Below are 19,699 nucleotides of genomic sequence, written 5' to 3' on the forward strand. Positions count from 1 at the left end.
CATTTATCTTTTTTCTCTCTCTCACTTTTCTCTTTCTCCCCCCTTCTCTTTCTTTCTTTCTCTGTCTCTAACTTTTCCTTTCTCCTTCTTTGTCTCTCTGTTGCTCGCTCTCTTTCTTTCTCACCCCCTATTTATCTCTTTTCCCCTCTGTTTTTATCTATCTCTCTCCCCCTCCCTCCCCTCTTTGACTGTTGCGGGTTAACCCCGGTAGGCAGCTAAGCCCCACACAGCCGCTCGCTCAGTCCCCCCCAGTGGGAGGGGGAAGAGAATCGGAAGGGTAAAAGTGAGAAAATACATGGGTTAAGATAAAGACAGTTTAATAGGGAAAGCAAAAGCTGTATGCACAAGCAAAGCAAAATAAGGAATTCATTCACTACTTCCCATCTTACTTTTCCAGGAAAGCAGGGCTTCATCACATGTAACGGTTACTTGGGAAGACCAATGCCGTATCTCCACCCCACCACCACCTTTCTCCTCCTTTCCCTGAGCTTTTATTGCTGAGCATGATGGTATACGGTATGGAATAACCCTTTGGCCAGTTGGGGTCAGCTGTCCTGGCTGTGTCCCCTCCCAATCTCTTGTGCACCCCTTGCTGGGTGTGGGCAGAGTGAGAAACAGAGAAGGTCTTGATGCTGTGTAAGCACTGCTCAGCAATTGGTGTGCTATCAACGCTATTTTGGTCACAAATCCAAAACATAGCACCATACAAGCTACTATGAAGAAAATTAACTCTGTCCCAGTCAAAACCAGTACATCACCCTTTCTTGATCTTGCCAACCCCCCAACAACATTTTTTCACTTTTATTGTCCTGTTTCTTTAAAAAAAAAAAAAGTCTAATTGAAAAAAATACATTTTCCATTGGAATTTTCCATAGCTATTTTATCTACATTACTCTCAATAAATTTAACTTGCAAACACAATAAATGAAAGCTGTTATCAACACAGAATATCAACAACAGTAACTGTTGTTAAAAGACATTTTATGGTATCCCACTGTGTTTTAGCAAAGTTAAATGAAAACATTGAAATCAACTTGCAATACTACAATAAGTGTTGGGGCACAAACTTCTCTGCAGAAGTCCTTCAGGTTAAAAGGCAAAGCATTCCCAACAACCTGTGACAGAGTGAAATCCAACCAGCACTCAACATATCAAACACCAGGAAGCTCCATTCCATTAAATATTTAGGTCCTTCGAATACAAAACCAAAGAAGCAAAACCAGACAGACAGAACCAACCAACCAAACAGAAAAACCTTACCTTTCACAAGCTCGGACAGTCCACGCAGCAATTATCCATAATGAGATACTAAAAACCAACAGTACAGTTCCTGGACATATTGTCATTAAAGTCTTCATAACAAAACGGGTATTGAAGTTTATCTTATTTAACGCTCCAATGCTTCTAGATGATGCATCAGTGAAAAGTTTGCTATGCAAAAGCATAACTCTGGCAATAAGATACAGCCTTAAGAACATTGGTATAGATAAAATAATATCCACATCAGCTGTTGTTGTGGATGGAGCGTAAGAAAAGGCAAGCCGGGCTGTCCATGTGAATGTATAGTTCCCAGGTATGGGATGTATAGCACATACAAGTATTTCCAAGCAGATAAAGAAAATACGCTCATAAGTCATGGCTATTCTCCAGTCATCTGCTCCATTGTCCACCATGAATAACTGAAATGATAAAATACAAGGTTAATTTTAGTATGCCATTAACAAACGTTGTTATAATTCCATTTTAAAATACCATCATTTTCAGAGCTGCTAATGACCACTAAAACCAAAATAAATATGCCATTTCAGCAAATGACATTACTAAGTCACTACTAAGTGAATGTGATTTTGGTTAAGCCAAAAAGAATGGTTTTGTGCACTATTTTTAAAACTGTACATGAAGCTGAATTTCCACATATTATTTACTAGGATTTTTTCATATTTTTGTTTAATTGTCATTTTTGATAAAACAAAACTCTGTGCCAATTTAAACCTCATCCCTTCAAAATCAATTGCTTATTCAAAGTTCATAGAATTAAGAAGAATTTAAGAAAGTTTTTTTCAGGATGGAAATCTAAATTACAAATTGAAAATACTGTCTGCAGTAACAACATTAAGACTTCTTTAGAGCACATCAATGCTCCAGACAGGAGAGATTATAGCTTCAGTAGAACTATTCAAGCTTTCTTCAAACTTCAGGTACCAATATAGACCAACGCAGGCTACAAAACCATCCAAGAAACTACATGAAGACTCTAAAAGATAACTCATAGTGAAAAATCAGTTCAACTGTACCTCAACTACTAGCAATACCTGAACTAGCTGTTTTAAAGTTAGGTTGACCATGTCTAAATGAACTGTAGTCACACCTTCAAAAAAATCAAAAATGAAAAGCAGAGGCCTGCAAACACCAGAGTAGCCTAGGCAGCCAGGTGAGGTCTATTAGTAGCTGAAAATTAAATGCACATGTATGTAGGTCCTTGCAGAATCAAAGCCTTCAGTTTACCACCCAGGAGCAAAAGTTGTTTAGTAAATGCTGTTTAGTAAATGATGTTCCTGAAGATTTACTAGCTAAATACTTAATTGAACAACATTTGTCACTAGTAGAGAGTAGGGACATGCAAGGTAACTTTTCAAAAAAGGAAAATAATCCATAATGACAAAGAACATACAATCTCAGCAACAGGAGAAGACCGTCGCACTACTTCGCTTCTAGTCTGAATCTAGACAAGGCTGTTCAGTAAATATGTAATCGGAAATAAAAAACTTTTGCAGGATTTTAAAAATTAGATTATTCAAAAACTTAGAAGTAATTTAAGGGGTGAGAAGGTGAAATACACAAAGAACGTCCTTCTGAACGTAAGAAAAGTATTTCCAGCATGCTACACGCCATATACAGGGCCAAACAAGCAATTCCTCGTCTGCATTGCTTTTTGCCCCTTTCCATCCTTCAAAAGTTTAGAAACGCAAGCCTGAACTCTCTGTATATGTCCTTTAGAGATCCAAAACCACATTCTACATCTTACTCCCAACACATTCAGTTTGTCTTCCAGAAAATTGCTCCAGTTCTTTGTTTAAGAAAGTGATAACAATAAATTAACTTTATTGTAGTTGGAGTGACACTAAAAGAAAGAAAGAAGTTAACCACAGTGAGAAACAAACAAAACAAAAAAAACCCAACCCAAATTCTTTCATTTTTGGACCTGTTTTTTGCTCCTTCATGTTCCTGCTCTTTGTCTTAGGTATAGTTCTTACCTCCACTGCAATACTATTAAAGCCAAAGAAACATAGCGTTGAATTAAGCTAAAGAAACACACTCGGTGAATTCAATGTATGCAACATGAGCACATACACTTTCTTTTACCTGCGGTCTTTCTGAAGACTTTGTATGCTAGATATAAAAATGAAATTCATACTGGTAGGAAGGCAAATCTATCTATTTATTTATTACCAAAAGACAGTTGGTTTGCACTTAGCAAATGTACTATTTGATATAAAGGGCCAAACTTTCAAAATACAATGAGGCTCAAGTGCATTTGATTCTTGTGATTAGCCTGTAAATGCCGTCAGTCAGATCACACAAATGGTAAGACAGCTATAAAGAGGTCCAGGTATTTAGAGCACTCAGAATACAGATGAATAGTAACCAGTTTAACTGAATATGAGAGAGATAATATCAGATCCCTCAAATGTTGTGTGGTTTTCTGAAGAAAAGAATAAACGAATGACACAGCTGACCATTTCAGTTCTCAGATACATATCAAATACATGTTAAATCAGGAGTGTTTTAAAATTTCTTTTAAAGTTGCAGAATATGCTGGAAAAGCAATGGTCTTTTGTCCTCCCTTTTTACCTACCGTCTTCACAGATTTCAATATGAATACTATATGCAGAAAGGCAATTCAAGAAAAATGATACCTTAAGTATTGATTCAATTCAAAAGATGAGAATAGAAGAATGTTGAGTTAAACTTAGACATCAAAATTTGATCTTACACTTTTCATAAAAGAAAATGATATTTAATCACTTCTTAAAAAACTTTAGGGTATCATTATGAAACATATACTTAAGAACATAGTCAGTTGTCAGCAGAAGAAATCCTAATATGCTACAAAGAAAGAAGTTTCTCAGTAGCGCTAAGTGGAATGGGTTATATTTGCAGGCACAGAAAATCCTTATCAACTTCCCTTGACTTCGGCTAAGCCAATTGCTTCTAAGAAAAATAATATTTGAAAGGGATAATGTCTTCAGCTGTCACATAATGAGATTTATGAGGTGAAAACACAGAAGGTAGAAAGCACTAGAAGCCACAGAGGACCACAGATCCAGTACAAATATTCCTATTTTAAAAAATAGTAACATTTCAAAATCGTATTTATGAGGTAAATTTCCATACAAATCCGTGTCTCTAAATTCAGTCCATTAAATACAGGAATATCAAATATTCTGGAACAAAATAGGCTGTGGATAACAAGTCAATTGGGATGTACTGAAAATAGATAGAAATTAGTACAGGATTTCATGTACATTTGATATGCTTGCAATTATGCAACCTACTAAATGCAATTGTTAATTTTTAATTTGGAAAATGCAGTGGTATTTGCGTGTTCCTGCTTGCTTGGTTGTGTACATTTACTATTTGGAAAGCAAGGAGGGAAAATGAATGAAGGAGAGAAAGAACAGCTGAACAGCACAATTCAAAAGGGGGTGGGTGTGTGTGTGTGTGTGTATTTTTTTTATATATATATATATATATCCCCTCTCAGCTGCTTTCAGTCAATTCTGTTATAATAACCATGCATTCATTTTATGATACTACTCCCCATTCGAATGGGAAATGATGCTAGTGATAAAAAGAGAACAAGCTCTTCCTATAAAATTGAGTCCTGCAGCCTATGCAGAAGGCCAAACTCCAGTCAAGGTCAAAGATGTTATGCCTGCTCATAGCTTTCAAATTTCTTATTAATTATTAGTCTAACATTGAAATCTAATTTAAGTTCTTCTTCAATGTTCTGTAAAGCTTCTTCAAATACAGAACTACCATCTACCTTTACTAAGCCTGCACTCTATAAGACAAATTAAAAAAGTTATTTTCATCTGGAATTATATAATGCATTTCCAACATGTGGTATGTAAAAATAAGACATGAATCTTAAACTATAAATAAACTTGATGTTTCTAACACCACAGAGTATAAATATAAAAACAGATAGCACACCATAGATATTAATGGGTGTTTGTGTATTTATATAACAATTTGTGTTAAATTCATATAACACCAGATTAGAAAAAGGGAAACAAATTCAGAGTAGACAGATTGCACACAATGACAACTTAGATCAGAGACTCCCTGAAGCCACTTAAAAGAAAAGTAGAGAAATTAATTTTGTAAATCATTGGTATATCAAAGCAAATTCCTAACAGGCTATCTGAGGATGTTGGTGAATGCAAAGCACAAGGAAATTGGCCAGTTTCTTTACGGTCCCGGTAGAAGAACAAATGTGAAAGCAGTATGTATTGGGTTTGCGTGGCAAGGTTTTGGTAGCGGGGCGGCTACAGGGGTAGCTTCTGTGAGAAGCTGCTAGAAGCTTCCCCTATGTCCGACAGAGCCAATGCCAGCCGGCTCCAAGACAGACCCGCCGCTGGCCAAGGCCGAGCCAATCAGCGACGGTGGTAGCGCATCTGGGATAACATATTTAAGAAGGGGAAAAAACCAACGGGACACCAACTGCAGCTGGAGTGAGGAGTGAGAATATGTGAGAGGAACAACTTTGCAGACACCAAGGTCAGTGAAGGAGGAGGGGGAGGAGGTGCTCCAGGCACCGGAGCAGAGATTCCCCTGCAGCCTGTGGTGAAGACCATGGTGAGGCAGGCTGTCCCCCTGCAGCCCATGGAGGTTAACGGTGGAGCACCTGCAGCCTGTAGAAGACCCCATGCCGGAGCAGGTGGATGTGCCCAAAGGAGGCTGTGACCCCATGGGAAGCCCATGCTGGAGCAGGCTGCTGGCAGGACCTGTGGACCCATGGAGAGAGAGGAGCCCACACTGGAGCAGGTTTGCTGGCAGGACTTGTGACCCCGTGGGGGACCCACGCTGGAGCAGTCTGCTCCTGAAGGACTGCATCCCTGTGGAAGGGACCCACGCTGTAGCAGTTCGTGAAGACCTGTAGCCTGTGGGAAGAAGTTGGAGAAGTTCGTGGAGGACTGTCTCCCGTGGGAGGGACCCCACGCTGGAGCAGGGGAAGAGTGTGAGGAGTCCTCCCCTGAGGAGGAAGGAGCGGCAGAGACAACGTGTGATGAACTGACCGCAACCCCCATTCCCCGTCCCCCTGTGCTTCATGGGAGGAGGAGGTAGAGAAAAACGGGAGAAAAGTTAAGCCCGGGAAGAAGGGAGGGGTGGGAGGAAAGTGTTTTTAAGATTTGGTTTTATTTCTCATTACCCTCCTCAGTTTCAGTTGGTAATAAATTAAACTGATTTTCTCCAAGTCGAGTCTGTTTTGCCCGTGACGGTAATTGGTGAGTGATCTCCCTGTCCTTATCTTGACCCACGAGCTTTTCGTTATATTTTCTCTCCCCTGTCCAGTTGAGGAGGGGAGTGATAGAGCGGCTCTGGTGGGCACTTGGCATCCAGCCAGGGTCAACCCACCACACAGTATCACTGCTCTGCTGTAAGGAACAAAAAGGAAGCGATAAACAATGATAAAGTAGCATCAGCTGTACTCCTTGAGGCAGTCCTTGCAGAAGGAGAATCAACTGTACTCACAAAGGCATTGTGGCAATTGTTTCATTTAAAAATCCAAATTTTAAATGGTTAAATACTGGAGTCGCCTTACCCTTATAAAAGAACTGATGGAACTATGACACAGACTAGCAAAATATAGCCTCTGTGGCTGCTGTTCTACCAAATTTTTGACCAAACATTTTTCTATAGCTTCTAGTCCCCAAAATATCACTTAGGCAACTAAAAACAGCATTATAGTCCTCAGAGAGGAAGAAGGTATTAAGTACAAATAATTGAAAATCATGTGGTGATTGGAGATAGACATCTCAAGCCTTTCCCTAACTAGGGGATGAAAAACACCTTCTTCCATCATCAGAAGGCATATAATCAAATGGTCTATAAATTATCCAAAGGCCTGTCCTCGATCTTTGAGAGCCTGTAGGAATTCCTGAGGACTCTACATCCTGAACACAGAGCAGAGAAGTTAGTAAGTTTAAGTCTTATATAAAGCCATGAGGCATCAAACACCACCTGCATGCAAAGCACAGAAGGCAAAGAATAATATTTTTCACAAAACTACATGAAAGCCTTGTTATCTTATATTTTCCAGAATGTTTCCCACATCCAGAGTTAAGACCAAATTTTCTAGTAGGTCATTAGAAATTGATCCACAAGATCTTGTGGATATAGCTATCTACACGAATGAAACATTCTTAGTTTGTTCAAATGGGGAAGTTAGACTATTCATACATGTACATGCACATACACACACACCCCTAATTATAAAAATGCCAATTTAAAAGAATGATTGTAAAAGTCTGGTACTTAGTTTCATCATAAAAATGATTTTTTGCATGGTATATTTATTTAAATTTGGTATCTCTATGCAAAATGAGTTTTTCATGGTTATTAATATCTTGCTATACACACTGTGTATGTCAGTGCATGTAAAGAAAATTTCATGTTAATGTGTGCTGGTGGCTAAGTAGGCTCGAAATGCTTCCCTCAAAGACAGCATTAAATCTGACCATCTCAGGAAGAGATGTTGTCCTGGTTTCGGCTGGGATAGAGTTAATTTTCTTCCTAGTAGCAGTCATAGTGCTGTGTTTTGGATTTAGTAGGAGAAGAATGTTGATAACACGCTGATGTTTTTAGTTGTTGCTGAGTACTGCTTATGCTAGTCAAGGACTTTTCAGCTTCCCAGGCTCTGCCAGGGGCACAAGAAACTGGGAGGGGGCACAGCCAGGATAGCTGATCCAAACTGACCAAAGGGCTATTCCATACCATATGACGTCATGCTCAGTATATAAACTGTGGGGGGTTGGCCGGGGAGCAGCGATCGCTGCTCGGGAACTGTCTGGGTATCGGTTGGCGGGTGGTGAGCAATTGCATTGTTCATCACTTGCTTTGTATATCATTATTATTATTATCATTATTATACTGTTACTATTAGCATTACTACTTTACTTTATTTCAGCTATTAAACTGTTCTTATCTCAACCCAGGAGTGTTTCTCACTCTTACTCCTCCGATTCTCTCCCCCATCCCATCGGGGTAGGGGGAGTGAGCGAGCGGCTGCGTGGTGCTGAGTTGCTGGCTGGGGCTAAACCACGACAGATGTGTAACTGAGGCTCAGACTACTTATGGTCTTTGTGTACCATATTTTCCAATGTGCAGCATCAAAAACTGCACATTAAAATACACCTGAATAATATACATCATAGTTACTATGACAGGGCACACGCAGAGAGGAACATAGCCACAACTATTTCAATAAACATATATGTGTTACTCAACACACTTATCAGGTTTGTCCATGTCTTTTTTAACCTCTGTCCCTCAGATCATCATAAAAACACCAGCCCAAATACTCTATGACATAATAAAGAAAGGACACGATCACATAAACTAACATAAGGTTAAATTCTGCCTCCCCATATTTTCCTTCTGTTCTAAGTCAGATACTGACAGTATTCTTTTTTGCTTTCTCTCTCCAAAGATATTTTGAGGCATTGCTCAATATTTTTAAATGCTACAGGCCAGACTTTCAGCTCTATCATTTGTCTCAAACAACTGTGAAATGGCCTAATCCCTGACAGCCTGTGGTGCCAAGGAACCATTACAACACTCAGCAATTGCTGGGACATATGGAATTTCTTTTCATGTAGTTCTCCCTGTGTGTATGTGCTTCAGGGACCCAAAGAGGGTGAGATGCTCCTAAAACTGCCATTCTTTCTTCCCAATAACCTTCTATGCAGGTGACAGCGTCAAGAAGTGAAATCCAAGGACTCCAAGGAAAAAAAAAAAGGATGTTCCTAGATATCCAGATTTCTTCCCCAGTGCTACAGAGAAGAAGAAACTCCCGAGAAAAGCATTATTTAAAAGATATTTCATGAGGCAATCTCCTACTTAAATTTAGTTTGGACTCTTGATGGAACAATCACACTTGAGCTTCCTCAGATTTTTAAACAATGGTGAGATATTTACTTACATGAATTTTTATGAGCCTTTGAACCAAATCAGAGGTCCAGAAATAGAAGCCCACCACTCAGGGTTACCATATTCACTTGAGATACTCAGTAGACCCATCAGTGACTGACTGAATTAAAGTTACTGAATAAGGAGTTCTTTCAAAGTCAGTGTCCACTAAAGGTATTTCTTCATTTAAATAATATTCTTCATTTAACACTTATTCTATTACATAATATATTCAGACCCCACTCCCTCCAGCAGGGTAAAACACAATGAGAATAAGCTCCTTAAGTTACAACATTTAGAAAACTTCCATCCAGCACCAACAGTTCCCAAAAGCTCCTGTGACTGGGGTTGACAGTCAAAAATGTTCTCCAAGCAGATGCAGAAGGAACATGACTTAGTAAAGCTCTGAATATAGCATAAGTGGAGGAAGATTAATACAGAAAGAACAGTTTAGGTAGGAGTCCCGTTCCGTTCCTTTGCACAAACACGCAAAACGGGAAAATGGGACAAGTGCACTAAAGAAGTATTTTTATTGTTTTATACTATGTATTGTTCTGTTATTTAAAAAGTAAAGAATAAAAAAGAAAAGGAAATGTATGTTATTACATAACAGATATGTTTACTAGTAAGTAGACTGTGTGACCCAGAGCAATCCAGAGTAGCTGCTCCATACAATTGATAGAGATGGAATGAAAAACATACATAGTTTTAAAACTATACTGTTGTTCCCAGGAATCTAAGGACAAAGCAGGTTATTTTCCTGTAGCAAATCTTTACAAAACATTCCACCAGCTAAGCTAACTTAAATACAACTTGTTTAGAACCCGACTTCCATCTGCTGACACTCCACACTACCCCCTACTTCTACTGGCCTGTTCTGGCTCACTCCCACTGCTGAGAGTGCAGCTGGACGTTAGCTATGCCAGCTTTATTACACCTGAAAGGGAAAGTGGCAAAGAAATATTGAATGGATTGCTTAGGTTCCCTTTGCACTTTCACAAATGCGAACAACAAATGACCACATTGAAAAAATTAGTATACTAATACAATTTTTCCAAAACAAAAACATCTCTTTAAAAACCTTTTCTGGTCTTGTAGGTGGTCTGCTATAACTAGTGCACTAATCTTAGCAGTACTGGGATAGAAACATTAGTCAGATTCCAGAGTTAGGAATTAATTTAGTTTTGCACTGAAACAGCAATTCCAAGACTATGTATGAAGAACATAGCACATCATCCCACAAAATATCAGTACTTTTACACAGAACTAATTTTAGAATGCATCTTGTAAGAAACCTAGTGCTCTCTGTCATATCTTTCCCCATTTCAAGTATCTTGGAAATAAAGTAACTCTAATTCTACAATATTCTTGTGGAAGCAAAATTCACTGAGGAGAACTATCTACATTTCAGTATTTTTATGTTGTTAATTTTAAATGATCATTTTACAGTTCTTGATTTAGGATTTGTTTTTCTTCATTCATCACAAAAATTAATTTGTTCTACAGATCATTGCATGAAGAACTGCCATCTCCCAACACGGCTGCCATCAGCCGCTGTTCCCAATGTGAGAGAAGCCTTACTCTCTTCAGGGACGATCAGCTTCATTACTACTGGGAAAACTAGAACCAGTTAAAAAAGGATATATTCACTGAAGAAATTGGCAATATTTTTGCAAGGCAATAGGGGAAACAGAAGTTAAAGGAAGAAATACTGAATCTGAAGCTAGATTAAATGAGCTAATTTGTTCATTCTGCCAAAGGAGTACACCTGTGACTCTAGACTTAAGAATGTATTTTTAAGGAAAGATAAACCTGATGTCCTGATAAACTTCTAACAGCCTCACTAAAAAATGCTCAGAACACGGGTGCATTTGAATGGACAATGCTAGGTATTGTCAGGCCAATCATTCAGTGGCCTGACCATTAGATACAACCTCCTCCTATGTCCTAAGGGAATCTGTTGGAAACAAGCATCTTCTACATTTAATTTCAATGCAAAAGGCCTCAGATCCTTTCAGTCACTGTTCATTAGATGCTTGACCAATGTTAAAGGATTTTCTATCCTGCCTTCTGTGTCTTACGCATTACAGTGCTGCTCTTCAGAGACAGTGGGCACCTGTAACTTTTCCTGGGTCAACATGTTCTGCAGATATAATCTATTAAAAAATGTACTGAATGTAACTAAACCTAAATATTTATCAAATAAATACTCCTAAAGTGATAATTTAACAGATATTATGTCTCTAGATTTCTTATAATCAACATGCTTTTCTGTTGTATGGAATGTGTATTAAGCTTCACTGGTACAAGGTAATTTTCAAGCCTATACATGAAGCTACTGTATCCTGGACCAAAACTAGCACATGATGAGATTTGTTGTCTCCTGATCCAAGGCCTATTAAAATAAACAAAAAACTTTCAGTAATTTTCAACAGGTTTTAGATCAGAATAAAATTATCACTCGAAGTTTATTTATTGATTTTCACCTGTTATTCAACAGACTTGCTTTCTGTGCTCTTAATCTTCATTTGTTTTTGCAGCAGCAGTCTTTGATGATGATTCAGTGTACTTAAGCAAAGGCAAGCTAGACTTTTGTTTCTTTTGGCATGGAGTCAACAGAAGAAGACAGACTGAGATAAACATGTACCACCACCACAGTGAAGGCAAAAGGATTACACAAATATAAAAAATTTTGCCTGCAGAATACCCATTAGTGCTTGTGATGGGAAACTGTAAGGGAGTTTAACTTCATATTTCTTAGGGAATGCGGGATTTTTTTCTGAAGAACTTTCCAATAAGATAATTAAAGCCCCATAAGCAGTGTTTACTAGAATCATGCATTGTGGAATTTATTTGCACAATAAATAAGTCAAGAAATGTATTTATTAACATCCACTTATGTTTCCTAGTACTGCCTGTTCCATTTCTTCAAGTTTTCAGGAGACAGGGAAAAGGAGAAAAGACTCTTGAGTCTTCAGCAAGATATCTGGGCTCACATGTGTGATAATTTTCCATAATGTTAATGAAGACTGAAAATGTTTCATTCATCAGTATCACATGATTTTCCCACCACTTCAGAACAATCTAGGGACTGAGGGTGCTTTCTCCCTGGAGACCTGGAAAGTGATGGACTGAATTCTAAAAATGAACTCTGCTGTGACAACAATGACTTAATCTTAACTTTGAAGTTTGCATGACTTTCCATAGGAGTTCTACTTGAGCATGAACTGACAGTCCAATTTATAAGTGTTTAGAAATCTCACTTCACATACAAAAAAAATGAAGATGTCTATTCATTTCTGCCAAATATCAACAATTTTCATTTTTCTGTATGAGTGAGAGCATCTGCATCAAAGGAAGAGGGAGAGGAAGTTCAGATTCAGTCCAGAAGAACACAGGTTACCATTATTCAAGAAAGGCAATAGAAGGGCAATGTTTATTTACAGAAGGGATACCCTAAGTAGTCCAGCACCAAAGCAAAAGTATCCCAGTGGACATAGTCCTCCTACCCTGTGACAGCCATCTTTCAAGAAATACCAGGCTGTGACAGAATACCCAAGAAAGGGGGTTAAAGACATCTTATTAGCAACCTTAGAGAATTTTGGTTTTAATCCTTTGTTTTGAGTAATATAAGGAAGTGCCAGTAAAACTGCAGGAACTGTACATTTAAAAAGCATTTCTATCTCCAGCAGTACAAGAGAGAGACAGAGAGGTCTACTTTCTCAGTAAAAGTAGAAAAAAAATGCAGCTTTACCATGTGAACTGTTATCAAAAAGTTTCTCAACTTCCACCTGGTTATTAATCTAACAGCAAATTGCATTAGGGAAATGTGGAATGGAACAATGAGTTGTCTAGAAACAACAATTTTAATCATGTTGTATGCTGCTATTTTAATTATGTAAAATATCATGAAGTAACAAACTGTTTATGCATGAAGTGGGCAATTTGTACATTGTAAATTATTATGATAATCGGATGATACTATCTTCTTAGCTCTTCCCTCCTCCACCTCTTTGAAAGTGTATTTCCCAACTGGAACAGTAGTCAGAGAAATACCTGTTCTAGGCTGGGATAACGATGAGTTACATTTTTCCTACCAGTCTTCCAAACTGAACCAACAACCACACAAGCTTAGAGAGCGAGTAATGAATATTTCATAATCTCCCAAGTGTGATGTTTTTAACAACATTACAAGCATGACAACAATGAACCAAAAGGAGAATACGCAGATTTGGGGTTATCACCATACTTGGCTCCAACATCATTACTGTTGTTCATCTGGCTTTTTTTCCTGGGAGAGGGAGGGAGGTGAAGGTGAAGGTTTGTGGTTTTATCCTCTTTTCTGGAAATGATAATGTAGGCTAAGAATTATCATTTAAAACTACCTAGTTTAATTTGATTGTTATTATAGTCTTAACATTAAGTCACATTTAATAAATATAATAGCTCCTGAATAACAGGACAACTAATACACTAACTAATAATACATAATAACACTAATAACAACACTAATTGTACTTATACTTATTATTATACTAATAATAACACTAATTGCTAATAATACAGAATAACTAATACACTGCAATCACTGAAAACCTATTTGAAGAAAGCATTTTAACATTTCCAATATTTCACAAAACTGCACAGCGGCCAAACAGTTATTTTTGTCTAAATACTGCAGCTATGCCATTCTGGAGACTTTGGTCTGTCAAATGCAGAGCTGTTTCATAGAATATAAAAATGAATCTGTTTTGCTAATAGGTTTAGAATGCAGGGCTAAAATTATGCCCAAAATTATGCATGTGCTGTCAGGCAGCAGGAGAACTCACCTGGCTGTGCTGCGGGAGGGAAGCTGGGGAGGCCGGCAGCCTCCCTCCCCGCAGCACAGGTTGCTCTGAGCCAGGCCCAGCCCAGCCAAGGGCGCCCCGGATAATGTGCAACGTGCAGAGCTGTCTGCGGTGCTGAAAAGGAGGCGGAGGACACATACCCCACCCCACCCCCTCATATACTGAAGGTGCTCCTGTTCGTCTACTGCTTATAAACTAAAAAAGAAAAAAGAAGAAGAAAACAAAAAAGGGAAAAAAAAATCCCATTTATCTCGCATCCATATAATATTCTTGTGAAGAATCACTATAAGTCTTCTTAAATCTCCCTTCCAACTCCCTTAAAATAGGATGTTCAGCAGGTCTGGGACAAGCAAACTCACGAGCTGACTGTTTTCAAAACAGAACACATAGGCAAGGTCATTTAAATGGACAGACTACAGTCACCCGCTATACTGTTAGGCACTACCATAGAGTTGCTTGCAGCATGGCTGTTCAGACTTCCTACCAAGAAATCAAGGGCACAGACTACTGAAAAAAAAAAAAAAAAAAAAAAGCAGCAGCTGATTTTGGTTAGCAGACATTTTATGTCACCAGGTGCTTCTAAATATTAAATCTGCAAGCACTACTAATTGCTAAACTTTCATCTTATTTCCCAACATATTTTAGTTCATGTTTTGCAGGAAAATCTACTTTTCTTTCAGGTAGGTTTGCTTCTATCAGACTATGAAACATACCACACTGCAAGCAAAATACATTGCCATTCTGTTCTGTACAACAAAATTTATTGTCTTGATGAATTCCTGCAAGTTTACACTATACTTACTGATAAATTCTAAGTACCTTTCAGAGAAGAATAAGAAAGGAATGATCAAATTTGAACAAGATCAGCAAACAGCTGGTGCTCCGGGACACAATCAACCGTCTACGGGAATGATTCCACAGACCTGATTCAAGAAATATTCCACTGCACACAGCAGAATATTTGCCTGAATTAAAGGCAAGTATCCCTTCAGAAAACAGTCAGTTTTAAAGATTATTTAAAAATCGTTACATTATCAGGCTTACGCAGTATTTTCTTTCACTTGGAGTAGGTTCTGTACGTTTCTAAGCTAAAGTATTTTAAAGATACTTCTTGTTTTCAGAGTTAAGGTGTAACATAAATTTAGCACCATAGATGGATGTAAATATATCTCTGTGTGTTTTTCATCTTATTTTTTAAAAAGTCAAGTGCGTGTATATAAACATACTGTGCCTAAATTAAAAATCTATCAGCTATCTAACAGCTAAGGGTGGTACAATGGCCTTTCCTTCCAATAGTGTCCTTGAAAACAAAACTTCCCTTTCATTTTCAAGATGAATGGCAGAGCCCCTTTGGAGCTGCAGCTTACTCCAGGCTCTGATATGAGTACTGCAGCCTACAGCGTGTCTCAGAAAAAAACATAGAGTATTACTGGTTTACAAACAGGTATGCTTGTATTCTATACTGTCAGGCAGTGTTGAAAACTACATTAACCTTGATTAAGTCATGTGATTGCACAACTCCTTCCATGTAGTCTCATACAGGAAGGAGTTCTTTAAAATGATCAATTAAAAGAATCAGAAATACAACTGAAGCTTTTTTTAAAAGATTGATTTTTCTGACCCATAACAAATCTCTGAAAGAATGAAAATGTGTATCTAATTAGCTGAAAAAAAATATGCAAATGTTGGAGTAACTACCTACTGTAAGCTTATGCATACAGAAACCTATGACTATTTGGTTATCTTGTGTATTGTTTTCTATTTAAAGTTTCTTGAAAATACATAGAATAATTCAAATACTTACAGAGCTTGTTTTTTTCACCTTTGTTCTTAGTGCCTCAAGCATCACTTATAGCAAGGTACACTGGAGAACAAGGCTCCCACATTGCAGCAGCTACATTTATTTATTTTTACACAAATAAAGAAACCTCTTCATCAGTATTCCAATAGTTTATAGTGATACTCTGTCACCGGACACTTGTTTATTGAGTACAATAATGTTAAACAGCTGCCCATCTTTGATATTAATGCAAAGAAACTGGTTTCTGAGCCAGAAATAGTGCTTTTCATATGTAAGGACTGCAGGACAGGATCCCATTTGGCAGAGAGTCTTCAGTAACGCAATACTTCTCTAACAGTAGTCTAAAGTAGGAGACTATGGTGCCCTTTCATATTAGAACTACAGCATAGAAGAAGGGTACTATACGATTCTCAATTTCTCTTTTTTGTTAATTGGTACTGCTGAAAAAGACGTCTTTGCCCTTGAAAACTGTCATTTCTGCCTGTAGCCCGAGGTATCTCTAATTAGACATAGCAAAACCACCAATGTATCTACAAATAAGGTATTTTTCACTTCAAAACTTTGAAAATTCTCTCTTATATGTTTCAATTTAACTGAAATGTCAAATTGCAATTTCTTGATCAAAAAAAAATGACAACTGAAATTAGAACTAAGTACCTGGGACAGGACACGTGACAGTATTTTTAGACTTACTCTATAGCTTTGATCATTAAAGTCCCCCTACCTTTAGCCCTACCTGTCTTGACAGCTTTCCCCTGTCACATTTCCTAGTGGCTGTAATTTCTATGGCATTAAATAAAACAAATCCAACATAAGGTTTCCCCCTCTTTTTAAATATTCTTCTAGTGTATGCTAGTATCTGAAACAGCACAGTGAAGATTACATACCTAGAAGTTACTGATGCCTCTTTCCTAATAATTAGCCCTGGTATCCAGAGAAAATGCACAGCATGACATTTAGTCACTGGGAAATAAAAGACTGTTGCCCTACATCTGCTACAGAAGACAGCAGGTATGTCATAGAGAAAGTGTGCTATAACCTCAGAACTAAGTGATCCTACTAGCATAATCGCAGGTAACAGTCCCTAACAGGCAATGCTTCCTAGTACAAATGTGCCCATGTAGCCTATCTTATTTCTCTCCAGGGATGAAATACATTCACTGAACTTCAGGAAGCACTAAGTGATTTTTTTTTTTGTTTTCTGAATCAGCGGGACGTGCAAAGTGCTTACCACAATAAAGCCTTTAGAAAAACTGACTCTGCAACCACAGATATGTAAACACTCAGCAACTCATAAAGTGAAACATTACCTGAATTTCCCTTGCATGGTATACAATAATGAGCCCAAGCAGGATAATCGTGGAGAGGCTAATAAGGCATTTTAGAGCGAGGGAATACAGAGACTCCTGCAACAGAAAGACACCGCTGTCCGTCAGAGACCCACACGCACGGGACCGTTCCCGCCCCGCCGGGCTCCCCAGCCCCACTGCGAGCAGCGAAGCCCGGACTGGGAGGGAAGGGAGGGTCGCCTCGCCTTACGGTGTCGGGGCCGGGGGGTGCCTCACTGCGGGGCCGAGGGAGGGGGACACCTCGCCTCACGGTTGCGGAACCGCGGGGGGAGCATCTTGTCTCAGGGCGGAGGACCAGTGGGCCCCACAAGGCGGTGCCGGGGGGTCAGGGCACTTCTCCTCAGGGCGAGGGCCGCCTCACGGCAGGGCCGGGCGAGGGCCAAAGAGTCCTGCCGCGCTGGACTCTAAGAGAAACGAAGTGACGTCGGGGCCGGGCGGCAGCCGCCTCTCCGCGAGGACGGCGGCGCGGGGCGGCTAGACCGCACGGATTTGAACGGCTGACAGGAGAGTGCAGCTGGCTGCGGAGCCGCCTTCCCGCGAGCCGGCCTCGCCCGCAGGCCGGGGTGGACACGGAGCCCGCGGCAGGGGCACGGGACGGGGACGCGGCAGGGGGACGGGGCATGTTGGCTGCGCCAACGACGCCGAGAGCGAGAGGAAGGCGGTCCAACAGCGTGGCAGGTACCTTCGTGTAGGCGCCCCAGGACAGCTCTGTCTCGATCACCATGACTACGATGCCGAACATGCCGAAGATGAGCGCGTAGTCGCTGAGGCGCTTGCGCTTCTCGAAGAGCGCCCGGCGGTGCCCCAGCTTGTAGCCGATGTTCTGGTTCTTCTTCTTGCTGGACTTGCCCCCGCCGTTGTTCGTGCCGCCGGAGCCGTAGAGCGCCAGGTTGTTGGAGTTGTTGTGCTCGGGCTTGGAGACCACGATCTCCGGGGCAGCGGCTATGGGGCTGGCGAGCGGCGGCTGGAGCGGCTGAGACTCGGAGTCAAGCTCGTGCAGGTTCCTGCGGGATGAGCTCAGGTTGCTGAGCGGCCGCATGATGCCGCCGTTGTACCTGCAGCTGCTCATGGCTATTTCGGCGAAGGGATTGCTCTCCCGACGCTGCTGGTAGTGGTGATGGTGGGTGCTGCCGCTGCTGACACTGCTGCTGGGACTGGCTGCCTGCTGCTGCTGCAGGCTATGGCACTGGTGGTACTGGGGGTACTGGTGGGGCTGCCTGGACGAGCCGGCATGGCTGGAGGGGGTGAGATCGCTGACGTTCAACTGGCTGCCCTGCCGGGAGGAGGCGGAAATGGAGAGCGGCGAGGAGTGAGTCCTGAAGGCACCCGAGAGGGGCGAAGAAGTGCGGAGCAGCGAGGGCAGATTATCCCCCGCTGCTACCGCAGCGGCCCCATAGTAGGTGCAGTTGTTGCACTGGAGGCATGGGCTCTGCTGCTGCTGCTGCTGCTGCTGTTGTTGCTGCTGTTGTTGCTGCTGTGGCTGCTGCTGTGGCTGCTGGAGAAGACTCTGCTTGTCCTGGCCGTGCTGCTGCTGCTGCTGCTGCTGCTGCTGCTGCTGCTCGGAGCAGAAGCCCGGCTGGAACTGCAATGGTGTTTCCATGTCAGAGGCGTTAAAGCCGCAGGAGGACCAGGTGGTGGTGGTGGTGGTGCACCCTGCGCAATGCGTTATGGTCGGCAGGGGAGAGTCCTGCTGCCGCCACGAAGGGCCCATCCCGGCTTCCGTAGAATCCAGCCGCTGCGTCCGATTGGTCGGGCGGACCAAAACAAGGAGCGTCTCGTCGGGGGAGGCCGGCTGCGGCGTGAGGCGGAGGAGAGATCCCCCATCCGCCCTGCCCCCTCCCGCGCGGGGATCCCGTCTCCCACCACTCCCGCAGGTAAGGGTTACCCTCGCCCCCCGCCCTGCCGCCGGGGTGCCCCACGCCACAGAAACCCGGGGGGTCCCGAGGTGGGCGGGGAGAGCGCTCGCTGAGCTCGCTTCCGGGATCGCCCTCTGCGAGGAAAGGGCCACCGCGGCGGGGCTTCCCGGCCCCGACGCCGCCGCACACATCTGCGCCATCTCCAGAACACGGGCACTGCGCTGCGCTCCGGAGCTGTCCAGAGACGCCCCGCCGCTTCCCGGAGACGTGCAAAACAGCAGCGCCCTCGCTCCGAGGCCCTCGCCGCGGCCCCGGGGAGGAGGTGGCTCTCGGGGCCTGGCGCGGCTGACGCACAGCACAGAGAGGAGCTGGGCCGGGCTGCGGCCTCAGGCCGTGCCCACAGGCCATCAGAGACGTCACAGGAGATCTCTCCTCTCCTGAAACTCGGGAGAGCCCAGGGCCCGCTGCCTTTCAGGGCCCGCTGCCTTTCAGGGCCCGCAGGGCCCGGGGTGACAGCGAGAGCTAACCGCTCGGGGGCCATCCTTTGGCATTTGGTTACATATAGTAATTTCCGATATTTTTCAGACCTATAATAAAGGGGAGGATTTCTTTTGGCCACTCTTTTTCTGAACAAAAAAAGGAAGAAACTAG

At 41.6% G+C, this 19,699-nt stretch overlaps 1 protein-coding gene across 1 annotated transcript; it reads right to left on the minus strand.

Moving 5' to 3' along the window:
• Positions 1-1,256: 1,256 nt before the first annotated feature.
• On the minus strand, positions 1,257-18,957 carry LOC142596513 (small conductance calcium-activated potassium channel protein 2-like). Its single transcript, XM_075725656.1, has 3 exons — positions 17,875-18,957; positions 17,154-17,249; positions 1,257-1,679 (listed from the first exon to the last, which is right to left on the minus strand). The coding sequence occupies exons 1-3, from the start codon at positions 18,901-18,903 to the stop codon at positions 1,257-1,259; spliced, it is 1,548 nt and encodes a 515-aa protein (XP_075581771.1). The 5' UTR covers positions 18,904-18,957.
• Between the last annotated feature and the right edge of the window lie 742 nt (positions 18,958-19,699).

Source organism: Pelecanus crispus, chromosome W (genome assembly GCF_030463565.1).
Source record: "Pelecanus crispus isolate bPelCri1 chromosome W, bPelCri1.pri, whole genome shotgun sequence".
NCBI lineage: Eukaryota > Metazoa > Chordata > Aves > Pelecaniformes > Pelecanidae > Pelecanus > Pelecanus crispus.